Genomic DNA, 18341 nt, shown 5'->3' on the forward strand with positions numbered 1-18341 from the left:
CCTGTCTGAAACGATTGCACACCCGAGAGCAGAACTCATCCCAATTTCTAGTATTCCTTTGAGCTTGTAACCAGAGAGCCGCACATCCAGTGAAATGATAGGACTTCACCTTCACCCACCTCTCTAGAGGCACCGCATAAACTTCTAAATAATCTTCACATCGCTTCCTCCAGAATAGAGGGTTCTCACACTCAAAACCAGTAAATTCAAGTTTAAAATGGGCGTCGAGGTTAAAAGCAGAACTCTCGTATGAATTCAACTGATGAAATCGTTCAATCAGTGGAGGAATTGACGAAAGTGCTGGGAATGAAGCTGAGTGTGCACCTGTGATCAGGGTGGGCGCAGGGGTGGTGACACCCCCAAACGTTGTTCCCCGATGTTCATATGTCTCACCGTGGCCAGATTGCCTTGGCCGCGAATCCGCAAGAAACATGCCCAAAACTAAATTGGAGTGTGCACTTGTGGTGTTGCTAATGTCAGAGTTGGTCACCGGAGAAGCGATCGTTGGGTGTCTTGTGATTTGCTCAACTTACTACCAGAGATTGTTGACGGCGTGATGCAAATCTGCCAATCGTGTCTCCAATTCGGGCTGCCATTCCTTGATCGACTTCTGGAGCACTTTGATCCATTCTTGTGTGAGCTTGCTATCCTAACGGAGCTATAGCCGGACCTTATTGTACGACTTGAGGAAGGCTGCAAGTTGTTCCTTTATGGATTGCGTCTTCTGCTATTTGCAAGTTGTCGCAGACCTCAAGGGAGGGAGAAGCAGCCTTAGTCAAAGAAGAGAGAGAGAGAGACCGAATTCGAGAATGAGAGAAAGATAGGTGATGATGACTACTAGATAATTATGATATCTGGGCACCCGAAGGTTTCCCGTAATTGTCAGGGCATATCTTTGTTTTTAGAAAGGGAATCATTGGATGAAAGGAAACTACCCGTAGGTACTCAGGAAAGTTTATCTCCAAGAACGGGAAGAAAGACACCAGGGGACGTATGACCCCTAAATATAAGGAGCCTGGGGACCTTACAGAGGGAAAAATACACGACAAGTCAAGAGTCGCAGGTCTTTCGGCAAGACATTAGAAGGCAGAAGACACCACAAGCCGAACAAGGAAGTCGCCAACTAGGATAGACTCATCTAGGTTAGCCACGCACCCCCTTGTAACAGGCTCATATCAAAACAAGATAAACTTGATGTAGGGCTATTATCCTAAGTGAAGCCCAAACCTGTCTAAAAACCCCTCAGTGTGTTCCTTTAATTCGTCTACTCAAGGCATCCCACTTCTATTCTACAGGTTTGTAAGATCAACGGTTCACCAATTATTGACAGTTGGCGATGTTCGTGGGGATCATGATAATAGACGTTGATGATTCTTCACAGAACATGTCATCGACTTCGGCCAAGCATGCATCGAGGATTGGTTTCTCAGGTGAGGGGTTCTACGACAACTTCACCCCTCCCACCGATGGACCAGCGATCGATCACATGAATTTTGATGAAAATCTTTCCATCCATTATTCTAGAGATAAGGAAAGTCACTTTATAGATCAATGCACCAAGGATTATAGCATCGAGTTTCAATCGCTCAGTAGCCAAGACAACCATGAATGCCTAATTCACCACAAGACGGGATCTTCCCCCCCCCCCCCCCCACAACTTACGACAACATGGATTGTCGAGATAACTAACAAGAGCAATCCGATAAAAAATCTATGATGGATCTGGACACTTCCTCTAGTGGAGGTAACCCCTGAGAAGTCATCGCTATCGAAGACGAGGGTGACAGTCTAGAGAATCGTAATGACGATCTTGCAAACATGGATTATCGAGATAGCATTGTCAGCAATCGTTACAGAGAAGATGTGTACTGGGATGTGTTCTTTCTCTGGGAAGATGAATTATGGAATAGGTACCTGCATGATGTTGTGCATAGAGGTTGGCCTCTAATGTTGCTTGTGCAATGAAAGAATAAGGAGGTAGTTGGGGAGAAGTAGGGTGGAACGTATGCGGAGGAGGAGGGTGATGAGGAAGAGTATGATGAAGATGTCGATTCGGATAGTGCACATTCATCGGATTATCCGACTGAACCGACCGGTGAGGCAGACGAGGGGGAACAAATCCCTTCTCTAATTGAACAGATGGAGTGGGATGATATTCAGACTGATGAAACTCATCAGTATGATAGCTCGGATGATGAGGACGATGTTCCGATTCCCGCGGATTGGAACAATCCAAAGTTCAACAACCTTGTGGTGAATGAGGAGAATCAAATGGCCTGAGAGTATACACGGAATGAGATGGCCCAAGGAGCTAGGTATCCTACCAGTCAGGCTATGAAGAATGCTCTAACTCAATGGACGATCTCACTTCAGCGACAGTTTTATGTTGTGAAGTCAAGCAAGAAGGAATATGATGTGAAGTGCGTGAATGAGGATTGCGCATGGAGGTGCATGGCTTTAAGGGGAAGTGGGTTGACTATTGGGAGATGTCAATTGTGGTCGAATACACTTTTATGATGGAAGAACTTGAGCGGAGCCATAGGAACATCACCTCATGCTATATCGCCAATGTAATGTACACCCAGATTGTAGACAACCTGAACTACGAATCAGGGTCCATAATCAGGCAAATTGAGGAGGAGTACAAGTACACTATCAGCTACAATAAAGCATGGAGGGCGAAGAGGAAGGCAGTTGAGATGAGGTTCGGGACCTATGAAGCATCGTATGAGAATCTGCCATATTTGTTGCAGACTATTGCTCGAAGGAACCCGGAGATGTATTACGATATTGATAAGTACCCACTGCTGTCCAAACCTGGAAAGTACGTCCTGAAGCGATGTTTCTTCGCAATAGGGGCATGTATCGAAGCTTTCAAGCATTGTCAGTCAATCCTGTGCATTGACGGCACTTTCCTTGCCGGCAAGTTCATGGGACAGATCCTAACTGCTATTGGGGTTAATGAGAACAATCAAGTTCTATCGTTGGCCTTTGCATTTGTGGAGAGTGAGAACAACAATTGTTGGTATTGGTTTATGTACCGAGTGAGCATTATAATTATTGGTACTCGGTCGAACGTGTGCATTATACATGACCGGCATGCTGGGATACTCAAGGCAATCTGGATCTTCAAAATGGAACGGACGATGGCTTGATTGGACATGTGTGGTGCATGAGGTATTTGGGTGCAAACTTCTTCTACCAATTCAAAAACAAGAACCTCATAAACATGTTCAAGAGGTTGTGCGGTCAGAACCAGTAGCGAAAGTTTGATGCTCTTTGGAAGATACTGGACGAGCTGACGAAGAAGCAAACATTGGAGTGTGCAGGGAGACCCGTGACGGGAGAGGAGGACGTACCAACACCTCTTGAGTCCCTGCCAAATGATAATGAAGCTGGCATCACACGGATGAGCGGGTCATCTACGAGGTCATTTAGCGAATGGATTGAGAATGAGCCCAAGGAGAAGTGGGCTCTTCTCTACGACACAAACGGGCTATGACTACAAATTTAGCAGAGGTTTACAACTGGGTGATGAAAGGTGTGAGGGGATTGCTGTTGGTGGGGATTGTAGAGTTCATACTTCAAGGGACATGTAAGTATTTCAGGGACCGCTATGCAGTAGCGCACACAGCGCTGAATAATGCTAGTATGATTTATAGGATGAAGATGACTAAGTACATGGAAGACAAGGCGGAGAAGGAAAAGATGCACCAAGTGAAGACAATGGGAACTGCACAGCAGAGATACGAAATTCTATGCATGGACAAAGGAAGGAGAGGGAGCAAGCGTGAGAGAGTTATCCACGAGTGTACCATCTTCGATGACAGGTGCGTTTGCACCTGCTACAAGCTGATGCTATTGCATAAGCCATGATCCCATGTGATTGCTGCGTGTGCTGTGATAAGGCTGAGGACTCAGAGGTTCGCCTGCGACTACTTCAAGAAGGAAGCTCTGTTCGACACCTGTAACCGTGAGGTCTATGGTTTCGAGATTTATGGTTCTTTCACGAAGGAACCTGGGCCTGATGCTTTGTTCGTACCGGATCCTGACAAGATGAAGCATAAGAAGGGGCAGCACAGGACTACGAGGCTCCGTAATGACATGGATGAAGCAAAAATTAGACGCCATATGAAATGGTGCAGCAAGAGCAATGGAACCGGGCACACTAATAAGAAATACACTGTTGGTGTCCAAAATGTGAACCCCATGGAAACAGGTCCGTTCGGGTCTGCTGGAGATGAGAGATGTCCTCGTAGTCATCGATCGTTGGCTTCGTCGGCTTATTGAGATTGATTAATGTTGTAATTTCGTGTGTGATGGATATTCATGTGCACACAATTGTACTTTACTGTGTTAGTACCAAGACGGTCACAATATTCGAGGTTGTAACGTGTTATATTACGATTTGTTCACATGTTTATGTACCATTTGAACAATGTATTATATCATGTTATATGCTAGACGCTTACTCGTTCAGTTCCCACAACTAAAGACCAATTGACACTTCTTACACTTTGTTTTCTTCATATAAAAATGTACATAATTTGTAAACATGCAGGTATGGTGCAGCTGGAGCTGCTCAGCCCCTAGATCAACGTCAGGCACCGTTCATACCGCATCATGTGCAGGGTGAGGAACTCCCGATACTTCAACCTCGTGTGCCGAATGAGCTAATGAGGATTGTCGAGTGCTGGATCCCGAGGTTTGTTAATTTTGAATTTATGGTTCCATACGGATTTTGACACGATATTGGTCGCTAATTGTAGTATGCTTGCAGGTTGCATGCTGCTGGCCTACTTCCGTTATGTCGGCTTGTGGAGGTGGACGCGTTGACAGGGGCCTCGGAGGCGGTGACACGGTTGACCAGGAGTACTAGCTCATGACTTGCGCCCTCGTCTTCGACATCTGTGTCGAGGAGTACTCACCACATCGCGTCATGCAGCAGTTTGGGAAGTTCCGGTTGTGACCGCTACCATTGACTAGGTTCGTGCCTATCAACATACACAGGTGCGTAACATTGTAATTACATTTTCATATGACCCACGTGTACACCTTGTATTCATGGACTTATGTTTCTGCAGGTTCACAAGGAGGGGGGGCTCATTCCACTAGCGTGTTTGCGTCGTGTGTGCAGAGATGGGTTGAAGAATGGGACGCAGCTGTCGAGCACATCGTGGACAAGGAGCGGTCACACTCGGAGGAGGCGTACGCGGAGTACCTCTCATTGTTCGTGTGTCGAACACGGGTTCGAGTGACGTACACACCAGCCGAGTTTCCACGGCACGTGGTGGATGTGCGCGACACATACCCTACGCACAGGAACCAGGCTTGTTCGCTTGAGGTACGGATAACCGTACGTGATTCATCATTTACCTCAATTGTTAGCTTAAAAATTGTGAAGTGAGGTGAAGTTTATCTTTGCAGAGGGACATACAACGCCAGATTGATGCCGAGGCACGTGCGTCGAGACTACGGCTTGACAGTGGGGGTGAGGTCCCCAGGGCCGAGATGAGCGTGTCATTTGGCTGGATTATCCAAAACGTGGCGAAGGCCTTAAGATCGTTGAGCTGCAGTTCATCCTCCGATGTTACAACGAGACCACGATCGTCGGTACAGATGCCGGCACGACCGTCTGCCACGTTCACCACGCCGCCGCATCGACCGGTAGTTCCACCCTTCACTGTCGAGCGGTCGAGGACGTCTTCGACACCGTCTTCCTCTTCGACCCCTACGACGGCGAGGCAGTCTTTCACTGCTGCTGGTCACCCCCACTACAGTGGCACGTTGCATCAGCTTTTGTTCTCCAGCGCTGCTGACCCCTGCTACGGTTCCGCTGGCCACTTCCACGCCTTCAGTGGTGTGATGCACCCTTCCTCTGTGAACATAGGTCCTTCATGCTCTCGTGTCCCCAGTGCAGGTAGGACACTCGCTTCATGCATGCCATATTATTACGTATGTCATGGTTTACCAATGGTAACCTGATTTCTTTGTTGTTCCATGTGCAGAGTTTGATGATCTCCTTAGAAGTAGAGGTACAGGATAGCCACATGAAGCTACTTAGCAGGGACGTTAGTCAAGTCCCTGCTTACGATTTCATCGTCTGACAAAGCGACGAGATCAGTGCGTCACAGCTACCTAGTGCAACACTCCCGGGGAGTTAGCCCTCCCAGGACGATTATGACACTCCACCGCCTGTTGGCCAACCTGAGTGGCCGGTCATTCCACCAAACCGCCTGACGTACTCAGGTGACCACGTGCGAGCGATGAGGCGCAGGGTCCCCAAGACAGATGTGACCAGGGGTGTCGTCCCTAAGAGGGGATGTAACCTGTAGGATTCTATGTCATTGTTAGTTTCAGGGTGTTATGTACTAGTACTCTGTGTTACTATTTTACGTGTACTTTATGCTAGTATTTATATTGTGTGCCTGTCATATCATGTTGGATATTAATGTGGGATCTTTATTATCAGCCATGTTTTTATTAACTGTGTTCTCGATCGATACCAAGGAAGACCATCGTGCGGTCATATCCCCTTTCAAATCGTTCACTTGTAACATTCAAAATAAAAAGCCTTCGCATCAAAAAAATCTACTACTATAACACTTGCAAATACAATAAAACGTTACATGATAGGATATATTGCCTTAAGTATTGTAGCCATAGGCAGACAATAAATGATTACGATGACCCTTATACGTGATGTATTTTACGTTCTTCAATAAAATGGTCAGAATTTATCATTCTACCAATACATTTTTTTCTAAGTCTAATAATTTCATTGGATTCTCAGCCTTACATGCAAAGACAATAATAACTACTTGCTGAACTTTTACATAATGAAATGACCACACCAAGCAATAGCTTCAACAGGGAATCTCTGCCAAGCATCAATGCCATAACTTTTCCAGCTTTCACAGGGAATCCTATGCTCCAGCCCCAAGCTGAGCTTGTGCACTCAGTCCATGTACCAGCCCCCATCCATTATAAATAACCCCACCCTCATCCATGGATAGACCACTCTTTTCTCAGCTCTCTCAACTGCAATGTATTCCTCAGCTCCACCAAGCTCATTCAAGAAACATTAGAGGATTTTCATCCCCCAGGGGGTCGAACCATCGATGTACTTCTATGACGACCGTTGCAGGCTTTGCGAGTTCTAGGACATATCCTACACATATGGCCTAAGCTTTTTTATGTGTGCCAACTACCAGTACAACAAGCCTCGATATGGACCGTATGAGCACCCGCTGGTATAGTAACATAGATCACTCATGTGACACTTTCCACACGATTTCATGCACTCTCTTACTAATCCCCCATCTTGTTTCTTTTGTCCAGTCTCCTACACCTATCTACGACTTCATGCAATGGCTTGATATGGAGCAAAATGAGGACCAGAAGCGGTGGGTGGACATGGATATGCGATGGAGGAGGGAAGCTTACCAACGCCACGAGTACAAGCGACATCAAGAGGAACTACAGATGAAGCGATAGGAGGAGGAGCGCATCAGGAACGCCGCGAAGGAGCACCTACGGCTCAAGCACGCGAAGCAGAGAAGGAAAGGAAGCAAGGGCCCATCGCGCTAAGGCGGGGGGGGGGCGATGCCCTAAGAAAAAGCAAATATCCTAAGTGCACTCAGTAGAGAGCATCTATTGTACCCCAACCTATTTCTATTCCCTAAGGTATGTTAGGTTTAGCAACGACACGCTATTAGGTTAGTCTTTAGGTGTAATGTACATGCCAATATTTGTTGTCATCTCTTTACAATTATGGTCCATTCACGCAGTGATGAAAAATCCCATATCTCATGTAATATTTATCATCGTAGGTAAATTTCGTACCGAGTTATATAATATTTGTGCTTTATAACTACTATTGCTCGATAAAATAGATTTTGTATCTCATAGTCACTTCGTACAAAAAAATTTCACACACTTTTACACCAAATAAATAAATAAATTGAGAAAATTAATGTTCAATATTTTTTAACTTAACGAATACAAATTCTATTAAAAAACTAATTATAAAAAGTTATCGCCCGTTGAACAGGCGAGAGAAAGGTCTCGCCAGTTTAGCGGACGAGACCTTCCTCTCTCCGATTATTAAATGCGCTGCCAGTCAGGGCCCACAAGGTGTCACCCGTTGAACGGATGACGGTATGGTAGACTTTATTATTTTTGAAACAGGTTTGTAATCTTGAAAATTTTGAAAAAAAATAAAAAAATTCCAGGAACAACAACCGCACACAACACCACAAATTGGGCAATTTGCTACAACGAACTGGGCATGATTGAGACCGTTTTTTGCCCTCATCCATGGCTGTAAAACAGTAAGCACGCGAGGTGCAAAAACCGGTCAAGACAGACTGGACCTCGCACGGTTTGCAACCTCGCGTTCACATGGACAGTAACATCAGGCGTCCTGGGCTGCAAATTTGGACGGGTCAATTTTCCCAAAAGCTGGTTGGATGCTTGGGGAGATGTAGAAACCAGAGGCAGTAAGCCAAGGGCCAATGGGATGAGGAGCTAGTCAGATCAATCTTTTGCCAAGCGGTTCAACGGATACTTCAAATCTCTTTGCATTTTGACGCATTTGAAGATTTTGTTGCCTGTCACGATACAAAGTTGGGAACTTTACCGTTAGATCGGCATATCACAGGAAATGGTGACATCAGTTTGGAAGCATACGCCAGGGTACCTCTGTAACCAATCCAGTTTGGAGAATCTTATGGCGACTAAAAGTCCTTGGAAAAATGAAAATTTTCTGTTGGAGGGTGCTTCACATGATTGTTCCTGTAAAAACAATTCTTGCAAATCGCATATAGGCCACAACGGCCAATGTGCAGTTTGCAAACAGGACCAAAAGGCCTAAAACATTTGTTGTTCTCATATGCTAGTGCTGGAGAAATTTGGAAAGTTTTGGGACTCCAAAATGTTATTAGAGATTCTCTCCCTATTGATCAATCAGGTTCAGCTATGCTAGATCATATTCTGTTATTAGAGATGCTTTGAGACTCTAAGTATCACAAAGATCAAATAAATTGGTCTACAAGAAACAGTAGTAGTGACCTATTGGTACCTTTGGTAGTTGTGAAGACAAAAGGCAAATGGGGAGACTATCCCCCAATAGATGTTCTATGTCAATTTAGGGCCTTACTACGCATCATGCAAAGACGAATTCAAAGATTGGGACTAACTCTAGTCATCATTGGACCAAATCGTTGCCTAACCAAGTAAAGCTTAATGTTGATGCAAGCTTCCATGCAAATTTAGAACAAGGCGCAATGGAAGCAATTATCAAATATATGAAAGGGGGATACGTTGCTGCTTTCTGCTCGTTTCTCCCTCATGTTTTGAGTGCTACGACAGCAGAAGCTATGGCATTGCGCAATGGATTGATGTTAGCAAACAATATTGGATACAACAGGGTGCTAGTAGAATTTAATGCTATAGAAATTATCAATGCTTGTACAGGGCAGAATCAAATCTAGAATGCAGTGGTGGCGATTTTCACTAAATGTTCAGAGCTAACTGAGAAGATAGGGGGTGTTCAATTTATCTATTATCCAAGAGAAACAAACGAAGCAACACGTGAAATAGCTAGGTTTTGTTTTCTTCGTAAGGATTTATGTAATTGGGTTGATGAACCCTAAAGTTTATTTTTAATAGAATCGTGGACGATATAATTATCATTTAATTATCAATAAAGTCACCACGATGGCTTTTCCAAAAAAAAACTAAGGGCCATGTGTTGCATCCAAAAATGGGCCAATGCCGATGTACCATACGCTAGCCTTCACATCAGTTACAGTATACAATTGAAGATCAAACGAGTCATGTAGATCCGAAAACTAGCAGACGGCATCCATGGCATTGAGTCATCGACCAGGCAAATTGATGCAGGCGAACAAAGAATTGGGATCGCCATAATGAAGTCACTTTACTCCGTTGTAAACCCTTGGATTTAATATAGATGAGTAAGCTTTAGTGATACAATATCATATAAACAGTAAAACCAGAATAGTATTCTCATATACAGTAGCAGAATTGCTACAGTATCCTACTGTAGATTACAGTATCGCCTCTCCCACGTCACTGTTAACTATTGAAGTCAGGCGATCTGGATCCGCAGATAAGACCCGAGATCAACTCGAATTTTACCAAATCGGGTAGACGCCAAAATCGGGGTACGACTCCAGTGATTAAAAAAGAGCACTCCAATAGTCCAGTTGCATGCAGGGTTAACAAATTCATCGGTTATTGTTTTTTCGTGATAACTGATCTTACACCTTCGTTTTGATAATATAAATCGATTGATTATCAAATTTAAATTCAAAAGAAATCAGAAAAAAATTCTAAATAATTAGAGACAATTTTAATAATTTCTGTGAAATTTTTTTAAAAAATAATATCGTTTGTATCATATTCTATAGGGAGGAATTTTTTTTTAAAAAAAAGAAAAAACTTGAAACGTGCAGCTCATTTATTAACTCATGTTAAAAAAAATATTAACATGTAAACATATTTTTTTTATATAGGGTATATCTTAAGAGGATTTTTAAAATTAGTTACACTTTATTTAAAGTTTTATTAATTTCTTCATGATTTTTACAAAGTTCAGAAGCATAAAGTGAATATGTTAACAAACATCACTGTAATTAATTTTTTCTTGTATCATTATTTTTCTTATATAAAGCATAGTATAAGTAAACTAATAAAAGTGGATTCACTAATTTTGGAGGTGTGATGGGTTGGTTATGAATTAATCTAGTTGCAACACATTTACACAATCCTGCATATTACAGTAACTATTCAATGAGTTCATGTATTTTTAAAAGATATAGAATCATGTAAGAAGACTAACAAAATTGGTTTCATGATTTTTGGATTAGCAAAGAGTAAACTATGCATTTAACTTGGTTTAGAAAATACATTTTCTCACAGAAAATATTCAACTTTTTTATGAGTATAGATATTTTTATCATGTAGATCATGTTACAAGGAAACTAACAAAATTTGTTTCACTTGATTTGAAGCTCAGATGATTTAGTTATTGATTTTACAAGGTTAAACTATCTTTTGATTCTTTTGTTAAACTTCACTAAAATTCGAGAAAATCGCTCGATAAATCGCTAATACGGTCGGTAACCGGTGCAAACCAACTGGTTAATTCGGTCAATTCGGTCCGAATTCTCGCCGAATTTTAAATTTGATCAAGTGAATTTTAAACGAATTCTCACTGAATTTTACCCGGTTATCACGATTACCGCGATTTTTTGATAACCGCCGACCACTGGTTTTCGTTGGCAAAACAAATTTGTAAACCCTGGTTGCACCCTCCCAAAGGAAATGCTCGGCCGGTGCCCGGTAGCTTGCCGGATTGTTCTAGCTGCTGAATTCTTGAAGCTCGAACCCAACGAAGAGAAAGAGATTTTTCTGTCCTCGTGGCCATGTTGCGGCACAGTAGGAGTGGTGAGATTAGCAAACAGGGACCAGGAACGCGTTCGTTCAATGAGATTTTTCTGTGGACCACACGACACTCGCGTCTATGGAGCAACCAGCAGCACCGACCGGCGACGCATCCGCGAGATATGCCCTGCCCCTGCCCAAGGACGGAGTTGGCATCGGACCGACCCTTCCGGATTCCAGTTCCACTTCTCCGCAGCCAACGATTCTTCTCCCGGGAGAAAAATCCCCTGGTCCAGACGACGGGACGACCCGGCCCAGACGCTCAGCAACTTGGGAGCAGGAAAGTGCGCAAGTGGCGGCCATCCTTCCCGGCTGATGGCACCACTTACATCGCCGTTTGCTTTCGTTCATACGCCGCACACATCCAAGAGCCCTCTAGAACACCGGCCGTATGCATCACCGCCAATCTCGACGCTCACCAGTGTTACCTATATACGGAACATGTCTCGATCCAATTTGGATTCAGAGTCGGAGTGCCCGAATTGGTAGAAAAAATGAACACGGTGTCTAGTAACACTGAGGTGGCACGCACTAACGTCAAGCTGCAATTGTTTCCAAACATGATCCCAGCTAGAACCATCGTTCCAGCGCCACCAGCAGCAACCCTGACAATGGCACAGTTGGAGCCACGTCGACACAGTACAGGACAAGAACGTCGGGCACGGGAGTTCCTTTCTAGTTACCCGAAGACGCCAACGTTGCCAGCCGGTCGGCGCCGGAGACGATTAACAAATTGAGAAATCAGCAGAGACGATTGCACACGGCACACGGCAGAAAAAGGCGCAGCACCAGTGGAAGGAAAAGAGTAAAAATTTCCAGTGACAAGGATAATTGGAGTCCCCGGCCACGCGTCCGCCAATCCTCGGTGGACGACGCGGCCGGAATGGAACAGCAAACCCAACACAATCGACTACTGAAAGGCGACTACAGATGGCCCAAAAGTGGTAACACGACGAACAATTTCTCCCCTCTTTTCATGAGCTGCCCTAGCTTCTCAGATTCTCTGGTCTCTTCCACTAAGAGCGTAGGCAGGACGGCAGCGCGCGTGTACATCTCGTACACCGGCGCGCCGGTCACCTGCGATGCTGCTGGGGGTACGGCGCGACGCGCGTCCGCCGGGTCCCGTCCGACGGCACGCGCCCGCCGCGGCTCCCGCCGTCGCCGTTAACGATGTCCTGCAGCATCTTCTGCAGGTCCTCCAGCGTGTCCGGCTTCTGCACGAAGCCGCCAAGCAAGCAAGCATCGGTGTAAAAACGCCTTCTTTAATTGCGATTAGTATTAATAAATCCGTGTGGTTGGTGGTTGCGCATACCTCGTTTTTCACGTTATCCATCATCACCAGCATCTCCTGCATGAAGTCGGTGAAATCCTGGCCGTCCAAAAACAGAGCGAAGTAAAAAAATTTGAACCATCTAATACTAGCCCTAAAATGGCAAATTAATCAGAATAGTATTTTTATAGCAGTAATCGAAAGAATATTGATCGAGGAGTCGAGGACTACTCTACAAGACAATAAGCAGGGTAGGCAAAACTAACGGAGGCATTATTCACCTCCTCGTTGTCGTCGAGGGGATCGAAGAGCCCGGCGTCGTACATGGCCCTCCTCCCCTTGTCCGACAAAACTGCACCAACCAAACAAAGAATTTGATCAAATCTCGTGCAGGTGCAGCCAAGCAGCGACGGGCAAACGCGTGAGCCTTACCGGAGTACGCCTCCTGGATCCGCTGGAACCGCTGCTTGGCCTCGCCGGCCTCGCCGGGGTCGCTCGCCCACCGGTCCGGGTGCCACTTCTGCGCGCGCACGCGGCAAAAGATCGGAACGCTCAGAACAGAACCCGATCAAACACCCGCGCTCGCGCGAATGGACAGGAAGAGAACTCACCAGCGCGAGCTTCCTGTACGCGGCGCGTACGTCGGTGGCGGAGGCGTTCTTGCGGATGCCGAGCAGGGCGTAGTAGCAGCAGGCGGACGCGCCGGCGCCGCCGGAGGCATTGCCGGATCCGGCTCCGGCGTCCATGGCAACGCGGCAAGCGACGGACCGCCGGGAGATGCGACGCTTCGGCGCGGCGCAGGACTCGCACCAGAGAGGCTACCACGGCATCGAACTGGGAGGGGGACGAGCGAGACGGGAGGATCGGTTCGAAGGGACGCTACAAAAGTTTTTAATTCTTCCCGGCGGGGGCGAACGAAGCGGAGGCGGGGGAGAAATATCTGCATATAAATAGAGAGAGCGTGCTTTGGTCGTCGCGAGGGTGGGGGCTTGGGGCCCGTGAAGGTTCCAGAGCTCGTGCCGAGGCGAGATATTTTCGAGCGGACGCTCCGGGCTTCGCCACCGGGGTTCCAGCTATTTACGAGTTTGGCATCCCAGTTGGGCCGGGAGCCTAGCTTCTTAGTTCTATTCTTCTAGAGGCGCTGCATGGGCCTGGATGATTTGGCTGGAGGCCATTTGTTCTTGAGATTTTTTGTTTCTATATTTCCAAAACAGAAAATTATAAATCTCCGTGGCCATTTCGAATTTGACAGAACTAAACTCCACCCGTCCTTTCCGTGGACAAGAAGTAAAAATCATAATATTAAAAATCGTCGGCCATTTTTTCCCCGGCTACCTGAAAGGGCGGAAAGTGCTCCGGCACGCTCGCTTAGGAAATCGATCGTCCCGGTCTCGTATTGGAGTTTGTCCTGTAAATAAAATTTTGTTAATAACTTCGAGCATATGTGCATCATAAATAGTGTAATATACCTATTGTTTGCAGAGCTAAAGACTTTGTTAATTTCTTTAGTATATATAGATTATAGATTTAGTGTGTATTAAAGTTGTGTGAGTGTATATGTATAAAATATTATATAGGTTTGAATGTGTATTTAAATATTATAACTTGTAAGGTCATCTTCAACGACTACCTTAAATTTTTATCTTAAAAATACTATTACAGCATCCTCTATCACCATTACAGCATCTCTTATTTTTTCATCTCTAACAACTACTCTATTTTCTACCTTCTACTACTTTTTTACTCTCTCCAGACCCACTGTCACCCTCTATAAATAGTACTGAAACAGTAACCCGACAGTGTTTTCCTTCCTCCGGGCCACTGTCAGTCTCTATAAACAGTACTGCTACAGTATTGCGGCTGCTACAGTACCCCGCAAATTTGCGACGCTGTGCTCTCCGTAATACTGTAGCAGCATTGGATAGAGGATCTATTGGAATCTGTAAATTTGAAGACTCTATTAGAGTTAACCTAAGGGAGGCTTAAAAAAAGGAAATTGGTTACTCCTCCTTTATTAGGAAATTGGCCGCTGCATGTTGCTGGTCATGTCAGCATGGGCAAAAAAGTCCTTCACTGCCTTGTCATGTCACTGCATGTTGCTTTTTGCTTTATGTTAGCCACAGCATGTCAGCTTTGGAGTAGAGCTGAGGTGGGACCAGGTTAGAAAATTCGTCGGCAACCGATTAAAATGCGTGGTAACCGGTCGTCTCCGAGCGGCTGGGTTTCAAAAATCGAATAGTAATCTAATTTAAATTTAAAATTTTGAAAAATAAAAAAATTCTAAAAAAATTAGACACAATTCTAAAAATTTCTGTGAAAATAATTTTCAAAAATAATGTAGTTTGCATCATATTCTAAAGGAAGGAAGTTTGAAAAAAAAAAGGTGAAGCATGCAGCTCAGTTATTAATATACAAACACATATTTTTCTTGTGTAGAACGTATATTATGAGTATCTTTAAAATTTATTTCACTTTATTTAGAGTTATATTAATTCCTCTATGATTTTTACAAAATTCACAAGCATAAAGTGAATATGTTAAAAACAGCACTGTAATTAATTTTTTCATATCTACTATTATTTTTCCTACATAAATTATTATATAAATAAACTAATAGAAGTAGTTTCACTAATTTTTTAGGTTTGATGGGTCAATTATGAATTAATCTAGTTGCAACACATTTACACAATCCTGCATGTTACAATAACTAATTCATGAGTTCATGTATTTTTAAAAGACATATAGTCATGTAAGAAGACTAACAAAATTAGTTTCATGATTTTTGGATTAGCAAAGAGTAAACTATGCATTTAACTTGGTTTAAAAATTACATTTTCTCACAAAAAATTTTGAACATTTTTGTGAGTATAAATACTTTTATCATGTAGATCATGTTACCAAAAAAACCAATAAAATTTGTTTCACTTGATTTGAAGTTCAAATGATTAGTTATTGATTTTACAAGATTGAGATAATTTTTAGGTTTTTTTTAACTTTACTGAAAATCGAGAAAACCGCTCTATAAATCAAGAAAACCAAACAGTTACCGACAAAACCGAGCGGTTACTGATAATACGGAAATTTCGAGAAAATCACTCAATAAATCGAGAAAACCGCTCGGTAACAGGTCCAATTCGACCGATTACCGAGAGGCTGAATTCACGAATTTTTTCCCAAATTTTAAATTTTATCAAACAAATTTTATCCGAATTTTATTCAAATTTCGAACGATTATCGTGGTTATTACGAATTTTTAGTAACCGCTAGAGCTCGGTTACCGACGTGAACCTTGGGTGGTACTTACGCGGAGCCGAATTAGGTGGCTCATGTCAGGACAATTTGGTACGGCGTATGGTATGGTACATACGAGAAAAATTAGATCAGGTCATATAGTATGGATATACAGATCGTGCCATATTCAGTGTCTTAGCACGGTGGATGGTTCGGCCTAGAAATAATGGGTAGTACCTAGACCTGTCTGGTATGAATGGACTCGATTCTCGTAGAGTTATGAGTTGCTGATTAGAATATATTGTTATTGATGATGGATCAAACTAACATAAGTATTCGGCAGTTGGTATGTTGTTGGGCTCGTAATATTTTATTCAATCTTCTCTTTGTGGCGCTGATCAATTATGATAAAAGAGTCTTATGTATATTCACGAATATATTAAAGCTTATGTACTGATTATTACTAATTATGTTCATGTGTATCCCTATTTATTAAGCATAATAATCGTGTTTGCTTATAGTGATAGCTAGATCAAATTCTTAATGATGTTTAATTGTGCAGCAGTGATTGTATACAAGTTTATAAATACGAGGATCGTGCCTAAGCCGGCACGAAACGGCAGTGGCACAGTGTGCTATGGGCCATGCTTAGGCCTACCCGTCAGCTTGTCGTGCTGGCATGGCACAGCTCGATGAACTGAGCGGGTCCATTCTGCTCGACACGAGACGGCACGAAGGACGAAGGAGTCATATCGTGCTAGCCCAGTCTAAGCCCAAGTCTCACCTCTAGAGTAGAGCAGCGGTACGAGAAAAGTCTCTTGTTGCAGTAGAGCAGCTCTCGGGCTAGAGCAAAGGTGCAGCGAGAAAAGTGGTCGAGATTTCCACCCTTCCAAAGAGCGGTAGGCTGCGGAGGTGAAGCCGGTGCCACTTCCCAGCCGCTGGATGTGTGGGAGGTGCTTCTCGTCTATCAAACAAAACTAAGTGCTCCTTCTATTCTCATTGTTACTACGCTGGCATTAGTATCAACTTTTCGCTCGTGATGATTGTTACTTTTCTCCCATTGAACGGCGTTAGAGGAATTGGTTTTGTCAAATTCGAAAATTAGACGCATAGATTTACAATTTTCTTTTTTAAGAGATATAGAAGGAAAAAAAATATTTGTGTCACGGCCCATATCTACTGGCCGGATTTATTGGATCAGAGCAGTCACGGAGCCAGATCTCGTTCAAGCTCCTCCTCTTCTGACCTCCTGAAGACCAGGGGGAATGTGCTCTTAACCTGCCAAATTTATCTATGTGCAATGCTTAACCTACGCTACTAGAAATTTATGGGAAGCTGTTTGTGCAAGTTGTTCAATATGCAGCTATATTTGTGTTTGACCTTATATCTTTTCAATTTTTTTCAGGACCTTCTATAATCCAGTATATCAGTTAGCTTCCATTAATTTAGATGTCAGAATAGTGGTTTTCAAAAAAAGATTAATGGAATTTACGTGCATGTTTTTCAGTGAACTGTGACTTCGCGAGTCAATCTACAGGAATTGCTTTCAGAGGTGGTGGTAAGACTAGACTTCGCAGGTCAATAAAGTCACATTTCAAACTTTTCAATCACACATTTTGAACTTTTGAATGTAAAGAAAAATGAATCAAACTGGCACACACAGGCTAGCTACCCAAGAAAAAGCATATCAAACCATACCTATACCCTGTTTATTTCATGCAACAATGAATGTGATGATAGAGAAGTACAATGTACAAAAGAAAACAATCATTATGATGATAGCGAAAGTACAATATACAAAACTACGATACAATATTATTCTTTTTATTAAGGATAACGCACCAGCACAATCATACTTACGTACCCGTAAGTATGTCTCATATGACACGCCTGTTACAATACTAAACATTAAGTCACCTATTACACGATTGCTACAACAACACACATTCAATCAAACAACATTGATCGCATACGGAAGAAATAGATCACAAACACACACCCAAGCACACATACAGAACAAATACACGACAATAACGCACCAAGTACACGAGGCCAGACGCCAGCCGCGCTCTTTTCGGTATAAATCAGACCTGCCTCATCAACTCCAGGGCCGACTCGACGAGCGAGCCAACGCTGACGGCGCGGCGGCTGAAGCCGACGGTGCCAGAGAACACGTTGAAGCACTCGAGCCCGTAGGTGGTTTTGGTGACGTGCCTTAGTTCTAACTCCACGAAGAGTGCCACGAAACGCGCGTCCCCAGCCGCAGCATCGCGATGGCGAGCTCGATGGTGTACAGCCGGATGCGCTGGTGAACCATGGAAGGGCGGTTGTACTCCTGCAGGACCTGCACCATGGCCGCGTCTGCGAC

General features: G+C 43.9%; 1 protein-coding gene across 2 annotated transcripts; it reads right to left on the minus strand.

Moving 5' to 3' along the window:
- Positions 1-12264: 12264 nt before the first annotated feature.
- Positions 12265-13685, minus strand: LOC133912316 (uncharacterized). Of its 2 annotated transcripts, none has more exons than XM_062354985.1 (5): positions 13354-13685; positions 13175-13262; positions 13009-13094; positions 12785-12841; positions 12265-12686 (listed from the first exon to the last, which is right to left on the minus strand). In XM_062354985.1, exons 1-5 carry the CDS (start codon positions 13486-13488, stop codon positions 12546-12548), a joined length of 507 nt encoding a protein of 168 aa, XP_062210969.1. In that variant the 5' UTR covers positions 13489-13685; the 3' UTR covers positions 12265-12545. The 2 variants fall into 2 exon arrangements, with proteins under 2 accessions (XP_062210969.1, XP_062210970.1); XM_062354986.1 differs by having other exon boundaries at positions 13024-13094; positions 13354-13681.
- Positions 13686-18341: the final 4656 nt, after the last annotated feature.

The sequence above is a fragment of the Phragmites australis genome, chromosome 3, assembly GCF_958298935.1.
Source record: "Phragmites australis chromosome 3, lpPhrAust1.1, whole genome shotgun sequence".
In the NCBI taxonomy this organism is placed as follows: domain Eukaryota; kingdom Viridiplantae; phylum Streptophyta; class Magnoliopsida; order Poales; family Poaceae; genus Phragmites; species Phragmites australis.

Bases quoted from the DNA above. Each gene is read 5' to 3' on its own strand.
- LOC133912316 (XM_062354985.1), bottom strand. From the start codon at position 13,488: ATGGACGCCGGAGCCGGATCCGGCAATGCCTCCGGCGGCGCCGGCGCG. The intron at 12,842-13,008 runs GTTAGTTTTGCC...TTGGACGGCCAG, and splicing joins AGGAGGTGAATAATGCCTCC to GATTTCACCGACTTCATGCA. The intron at 12,687-12,784 runs GTATGCGCAACC...GGCTTCGTGCAG, and splicing joins TGGATAACGTGAAAAACGAG to AAGCCGGACACGCTGGAGGA.